Here is a 7451-nt window from a genome sequence, read left to right on the forward strand (position 1 = left end):
GTCCAGACAGCAAACCAAGTCAGTTCATAGTGCAGTCCAGACAGCAAACCAAGTCAGTTCATAATGCAGTCCAGACAGCAAACCAAGTCAGTTCATAATGCAGTCCAGACAGCAAACCAAGTCAGTTCGTAGTGCAGTCCAGACAGCAAACCAAGTCAGTTCATAGTGCAGTCGACAGCAACTCCTAACACATTTTAAAATCAGATGTAATTTGTGAAAAGAAACAACTTCCACAGAGCAATGTCTTGAAAGTATACTTATCAAATGTCTTTGAGGACATTCTTAAATAGCATATTTCTATAAAATCTTATTAATTTGCCATTCTTTATGTCTAAACCAGCTTTTTAGTGTAGTAATGTTATTTATGCTGGCTCGAGCAACATGAAACTGACCAATGAGGTAGGCTAAGTAGTTTCACGTCCTGGTTGACACCCGTCATGTGATGTCACCTAATTCAGTGTCATATCCATTAGGGCATACCATAGTGAAACGTTATAAAACATTAACAGAAATTGAAAACAAGTCCAGGTAGTCCCTTCACGTGTCAGTCTTTATCTCCCATTTGGTGTCTAATGAACATGACCCAGGACACTCACTGGCGTTCAAAGGTCTTTTGAGGGCTGATGTGGCATTTCTCTCCAACTGAAATCACACAAACATGCTTTAACAATTCACAGTCATGACTCAACTCCAACGTTGTTATAAAACAGGGCTCTGTACAAACTTATTACAGTTAAGGCATACGGTTTTTCAAAAGCTTTTGACTAGAGATGTTCTTGTCAGTTTATTTTATACTCTAAGAAAACACTTCTTCACATGTCATCAAGGTTTTGTAACACCACTATTTCTCATTCTGTGAATGGAAAAGACGTCAGAATGATACAGGAGAGAGACACACCGGTTGTGCGTTGGTATAATTAGGGGCAAAGTGAAGAACGCAGAGGAGACAGCTCAGTTAGCTGCCTGCCACATTCAATACATCAGAAATGTAGAAATAAAATTAACAGAATGGGTCGACCTCGTTAAAAATCATTGACTGTCAGCAATACTGTACATGTGTTGAGTCAGGTTCAAACGCAGCATACTGCACAGTACCAACACAAAATCCATATCTTGTTTGGTCATCAGCGTCTTACGAAATACTTACTTGTGCCCATTCTAATCATAATATTTCTATACCTCATCTTTTCATCCAGCCAAAACTCTATACTAGCTCACTCTCATCTGTCCCATGGCATTTAGTCCACTGCACACACTTTGATTTGTAGCGCTCTAGCATTAGCGTCACCACACAGACAACTCATTGGCTGCGTTTAGACAGGCAGCCAAATTCTGATATTTTTCACTAAATTTGTCTTTTGACCAGATCAGCTCTGAAAAAGATCTGATTGGTCCAAATAGCAATTAGTGAAAAACAGGCAGGCCAATTCTGATCTGTCTAAATGCAGCCCAAGCTCAATCTGCACAACACACTCTCTTCCACCAGTACTTCAGAGCCACCACACATAACTCAAGACACCAGAGCATTACCCTCAAATAGCTGTGTCAAAGCAGTTTAAAAGCCTGGTGAATAAAAACAACTCTTTATTATATATCTATACACATATGTAAATTAACAACAATATTCATTTTCAATAAATACTCTGGTGGCCGTGTGATCACTCATGTACATCATAATACTTTTTAAAAGTCCTTTCTGAAAATAAAATGGAAAGTAGGTAAGCGCCGGATAAGACATTTTTTTGTAAATTGCATAGAAAAATGAGTGAAGCGTAAATCACTTTATCAGTTCACTTGGTTGAGGCAGGGAACGGTAGGAGAGGCTTTTCAAAAAGCAGCAGTAACAGCAGCCTGGAAATATGTCTGCCAATATGAACTAGGGCATGGGGACTCCCTCTATAGGTCAGACGATGTCGACTCCACCTCAGAGAGAGAACAGATTTAAAGTAGCCATCGGTGTGGTATTATGTGTTTCAATAGCCCACAACACACATCTGATTATGCCCTGCCTTCAAATATCAACCTTCACCAAGACGTCATCCGCCTAAGCCGGCAGATCTTGCATCATGGCAGATCATTGACCATCAATCTTCTGTTGAGCACACCCTTGATGATGTCACACCTCAAGACCTTATGGAGATCCATCTTTTCAGGATTGCTTGCCCACTCTGTAGCTCAGTCAATCTCAATCAGGCCTCAATTCATTGAGACAAATTAAAATGCAATATCAAACTTTGTACTTAAATCTTAGACTGCTGGGGGACCCATTTTCAGAGGGGCTGGGGGGGGATTCCCAACTGAAAAGTGGAAAGCGTTTTCAACATGGTGGAAAGAGGAAAAGTAGCTTCAAAAACAGGAAGCTGAATGGAGAAAGAGTGGGGAAGAGAAAACAACCAAAGAAAAAGTGCTGTTGATCCCAGCTGATGCAAAGTCGAGAAAGGCAGGCTGGGAAAAACTGTCGGTCGCTGGCCTTGTTCTTTGTCTATCCCTCCCTCCTTCCATTGTTCTCTCCCTTTCGCCAGGGAATACTGATAGGTACATCCTTGGCATGATTGGTCAGTTCATCTCCCCCTCCATGAGCAAGTCTCTAGGGCAGTGCCAATCAAAGTCCCCTCTGCCAGCGGGCGGGTATCACCGGAACTCGTAGATGGGCATACTGTGTTCCTGGACATGGGTGAGGTTTAACGACTGGTACCTGAAAGAGAACAAGGGGACCAAGAATGAGCAGCTAGCCAGTAGCCACATCCCTGTATGTTCACATCAGATCAGCACACAAAACAACTGGTACAGAACCTAACTATCTACTGAAGATGTATTAACATGACCTAGTATGCTTAGTACTAGCAACTATCAAAATATGTACTCAATCTGAATATCCCAAAGAGCCAAACTGTACAGTGCATCTATCAGATTTGAACAAGCCATCTAAAATATTGACACTCCAGTGTGTTCGCATCCCAAATAGCATCCTATTCTCTATATAGTGCACTACTTTGACCAGGGCCCATAGGTTACCATTTGGGACCCAAACTATGTACCATTCAGAGCTTCTGTGGTAGTAGTAGCCTTCAATGGTGGCTGTGGACTTCTGGAAGCAGATATAGTAGAAACCAGCGAAGGACGCCCCACTGATGTCTTTAATGGTGTGGTCCGGGACCAGGAACTGCTCCTGTGAGGGAGAGAACAAGAAACAAAACAGTCACTAGATGGACATGTTAGAATGGACAAGAGACAGGAAGGATTCAAGTACATACAGGGAGAGAGAAAGAGAGATCAATGGAACGTCAGGTGATAATGGACTCACCTTCCACCTCATAAAGACAAAGTCACTGTTCTTCAGCTCTTCGTAATCAAAGTCGTCCAAGTTGAAGCTCTTTGCATACTGATAAAAAGCCTGAAACTTACCCTGGAAAGAAACAAAACAAATGTTTTAGTTGTACTTTTTCTCAAAGACAATTAAAAACTGAAATACAATACTGAATCAATAAGTGTTTGTTAAAAAGAAGAAAACACCAAATGACTACGCTTTAATGGGAATATGAACTGAATGACATTGAGAGCTTCAAATAAATACCCAGTGCTTGCGGTCCACATCTTCATCAGCGTCCCACTTCCTGGTTAAAAAGGGCCTCTTTCTACTGATGATCTCTCCTGCAAAGAACGTTGTAAGAGTGGGATACTCCTGCGAGGATCAGAAACAGAACGTGGTGAGAGTGTGATACTCCTGCGAGTATCAGAAACACAACGTGGTGAGAGTGTGATACTCCTGCGAGTATCAGAAACACAACGTGGTGAGAGTGTGATACTCCTGCGAGGATCAGAAACAGAACGTTGTGAGAGTGGGATACTCCTGCGAGGATCAGAAACAGAACGTTGTGAGAGTGGGATACTCCTGCGAGGATCAGAAACACAACGTGGTGAGTGGGATACTCCCGAGGATCAGAAACACAACGTGGTGAGTGGGAGGATCAGAAACACAACGTGGTGAGAGTGGGATACTCCTGGAGGATCAGAAACACAACGTGGTGAGAGTGGGATACTCCTGGGCTGAGGATCAGAAACACAACGTGGTGAGAGTGGGATACTCCTGGGATACTCCTGAGGATCAGAAACACGTGGTGAGAGTGGGAACGTGGTGAGAGTGGGATACTCCCTCAGAAACACAACGTGGTGAGAGTGGGAGGATCAGAAACACAACGTGGTGAGAGTGGGATACTCCTGCGAGGATCAGAAACACAACGTGGGTGAGAAACACAACGTGGGATGGGACTCCTGAAACACAACGTGGTGAGTGGGATAGGATCAGAAACACAACGTGGTGAGAGTGGGATACTCCTGCGAGGATCAGAAACACAACGTGGTGAGAGTGGGATACTCCTGCGAGGATCAGAAACACAACGTGGTGAGAGTGGGATACTCCTGCGAGGATCAGAAACACAACGTGGTGAGAGTGGGATACTCCTGCGAGGATCAGAAACACAACGTGGTGAGAGTGGGATACTCCTGCGAGGATCAGAAACACAACGTGGTGAGAGTGGGATACTCCTGCGAGGATCAGAAACACAACGTGGTGAGAGTGGGATACTCCTGCGAGGATCAGAAACAGACTAAGAGCTGGGTTCATTAGTGAACACCGTAGCTAATCTTTTTGTTTATTGGACAAGTTCAGGTAAGTCCCTTGCCGTTTGCTTTGGTTCCTAGAGAATTAGAGACTACGACCATGTTTCCTTCTCCGTAAGGACTTTCACTAACAAAGAGTGTTTTAGTTATAGACGGCACTCACTTTTTTTTATTTTATTTAACTAGGCAAGTCAGTTAAGAACAAATTCTTATTTACAATGACGGCCTATCCCAGCCAAACCCTAACGAAGCTGGGGAAATTGTGTGCCGCACTATGGGACTCCCAATCACAGCCGGTTGTGAAACAGCCGTTCTTACAGTCACACACATAACAGTTGTCCAACAAAGTAGGTAAATATGACCAATTATGTTCTGGGTATAGACCTGAATACATGGATCTAGCTGTGCTCCCACTTACCATTACCATAATCTGACTCTACAGTCATGGTTACCAAGGTTCCTTTAGGAAGATTTTCTGGCTGGAACACATGCTGGTGCAGTGACAAATTAAGTGTCACACACAGGAATGCCATCAATAACAAACAGCAATGCCTTTTTAATGCAGGGTCATATTCATTAGGCAACAAACAGAAGAACATAAAAACTAAAACTGGGAGGGACAACCTCAACGTTTTCTCTTTGTCCGTTGCAAAATAATTTGATGCGGTGTGTCCGATTGAATACGACCCAACTCACTAACACTATGCCAAGGTGCCAGATCAGTGGTAGGTAGCACCTTGTTAAGTAAACAAAGTGCACCATTTCCCTGAGCATTCCCTTTGAGTCACTCACAACTAATTCTCTAGGAAAAGGAGGTGAACGGAGCCAGAGTAGGGATCTGTGTAATTTACAAGGAGAGAGTGGGAAGAGCCCTGATATTTAGTGTTGCCAGTGAGAGAAAGTGCACAGCAATCACATTTTGTACCACACACCCTCTGAATTGTAGACATTGCTGTAAACAGACAATGCAGGCAGAGAGCTGCAGCACACAGGCCTGTTCTTTGATTGTCTGCACCATTTTAGAGGCAGTCAGTCAGGCAGTCAGTCAATACATCCATGTAAGATTAAACATCCAAATACAGTATACAGTGCTCAGACAAGACACTTTTGCAACATAACAGATAGGCCTTCATACTGGTGTTACAAATTGGTCAATAGCTGGCTCTGGCTTGTTGTTTAGCATGTTGCCATAATGCATGCCAGTTTCACATTGGTTGGTTGTACCACTATACATTTCAATTGGGGCTGGAAAGCCGCATTGCACTTGGCTTACACTGACCCCTGCCTTGATAAGTTCCCAAAAGGGGCTTAAAGACCCATGACAACATCATTACTCATTGCATGTGAGGGGTAAGGTAGAAGTACACTGTATCTGATCCAGTTCTGCTCCACTTTACCTCGGTTAGGCCTTTGATCTTCAGGTAACCACACAGATAAGAGTCCTCCATGGTCACATGCTGCAGGAGACAAACAATCTCACAATGAGTGGTATTCAAGTGCAGTGGTCACAATGTCAGTGTGTGTACAACAAGAACCCATCAGGTGCCTTCACAAATGACAACCAGGCTATTAACGAGTTCAGATATTTTCAGCGGTTTTGTCAAATGAATGAGCAGGCCTATTCAATAGTCAGCGGTCTGGAATCTAGCCACCTATGTCATTTAACATATGGCCTAGTTGCTAACATACATCATGCATGTTAATGCCAGTATTCATATATCCAAATGTTTGCATAAACAAAATGTTCATCTCACTGCCAGTTAGCTGGCTGTTCTCTCTCGACAACCCTAGGGGGCCCAAGAGGGCTTACTAACATTTACAGTCGATTTGAATGGGCCATCTAGCTGCGAACTACAGATTGCTTGCTGTCAAGCTTGTTAAACTAGTTTGTTTGCTAACTAGCTAGTTCACCTGGTTAGTTTGCTAAATCGGTTGCTTGTCAGTGGTGGTTGGCAGTCAGTAACGTTAGCAGCAGTGACAAGACAACCTTACATGGTCAGCTAGTAAACATGCCATCCATTATACCAAGCTTCTTAAAAGCAAGAGTATTTACCTGCAAAACGACCTCAACATCATACGAGTTTCCTTTGCTCTTCTGATGTCCTCGAAACTGTGAACCGCTGTACAGCAGCGAAGTAGCTACCCCGGGCTGGTGCGTGTTGATCGGCGGAGGAGGGATAAGAGAGGCCGAGGATGTAAGGGCCGCACTGCTGCAGCACTCAGCTCGAACAGGCATGATGAGCGCTAATGCGTGCGTATCCCCGACTGCAACAGTCATGAACCACAGACTGAGCTAGTTCTTAATATGGAGAGGGGCTACTGACCAGCAGTATCTAGAAGCCTGCCACTTTACTATACTCCTCCCCGGCCCTAGGATAGCTCACTCTGGACGTGTACTGGCTTTAAGAGAACGTCAACGTTTCTTTAGACGACTCAGAATCACCCTATTTGATTGGCTGGACATGTGCACTCCTCATTTGAACGGAAACGTAATTGGATAGTCTTCGGAAATGCATTCTGGGATATGTAGTTGCACATTTGTACGCTACTTTCCACTAAAAAATATCCATATGAATGATCAGCGTTCTTACAGTTTTGTACTAAGGTGGAAAACGTATATATTTGGACCCTACTTTCTATTCGTTCTGAAATGTATTATAGAATACAACGATTATAATCTAAACATAACAACATGTTTGGTTGAATGGTTTTGGTTGGGTGTTGATGGTTATGCATGGTTAGTGTATCTCGCACGCACGCGCACACAAAACACACACAGTAGATGGCAGAGTTGTCCTAGAGAGTTGAAATATGAACCAGTTAGGAATAGA

General features: G+C 43.5%; 1 protein-coding gene across 1 annotated transcript; it reads right to left on the minus strand.

Annotated features, from left to right (window-relative positions):
- Positions 1 to 769: 769 nt before the first annotated feature.
- gid4 (GID complex subunit 4 homolog) lies at positions 770 to 7057 on the minus strand. The gene is made up of 6 exons (XM_024390742.2): positions 6674 to 7057; positions 6018 to 6077; positions 3575 to 3682; positions 3305 to 3406; positions 3039 to 3169; positions 770 to 2695 (listed from the first exon to the last, which is right to left on the minus strand). Exons 1-6 carry the CDS (start codon positions 6896 to 6898, stop codon positions 2632 to 2634), a joined length of 690 nt encoding a protein of 229 aa, XP_024246510.1. The 5' UTR covers positions 6899 to 7057; the 3' UTR covers positions 770 to 2631.
- Between the last annotated feature and the right edge of the window lie 394 nt (positions 7058 to 7451).

This window comes from Oncorhynchus tshawytscha, unplaced genomic scaffold (genome assembly GCF_018296145.1).
Source record: "Oncorhynchus tshawytscha isolate Ot180627B unplaced genomic scaffold, Otsh_v2.0 Un_contig_7015_pilon_pilon, whole genome shotgun sequence".
In the NCBI taxonomy this organism is placed as follows: Eukaryota; Metazoa; Chordata; class Actinopteri; order Salmoniformes; family Salmonidae; genus Oncorhynchus; species Oncorhynchus tshawytscha.

Bases quoted from the DNA above. Each gene is read 5' to 3' on its own strand.
- gid4 (XM_024390742.2), bottom strand. From the start codon at position 6,898: ATGACTGTTGCAGTCGGGGATACGCACGCATTAGCGCTCATCATGCCT. The intron at 3,407-3,574 runs GTATTTATTTGA...GTTTCTTTCCAG, and splicing joins ATGTGGACCGCAAGCACTGG to GGTAAGTTTCAGGCTTTTTA. The intron at 3,170-3,304 runs GTGAGTCCATTA...TCTCCCTCACAG, and splicing joins TTGTCTTTATGAGGTGGAAG to GAGCAGTTCCTGGTCCCGGA.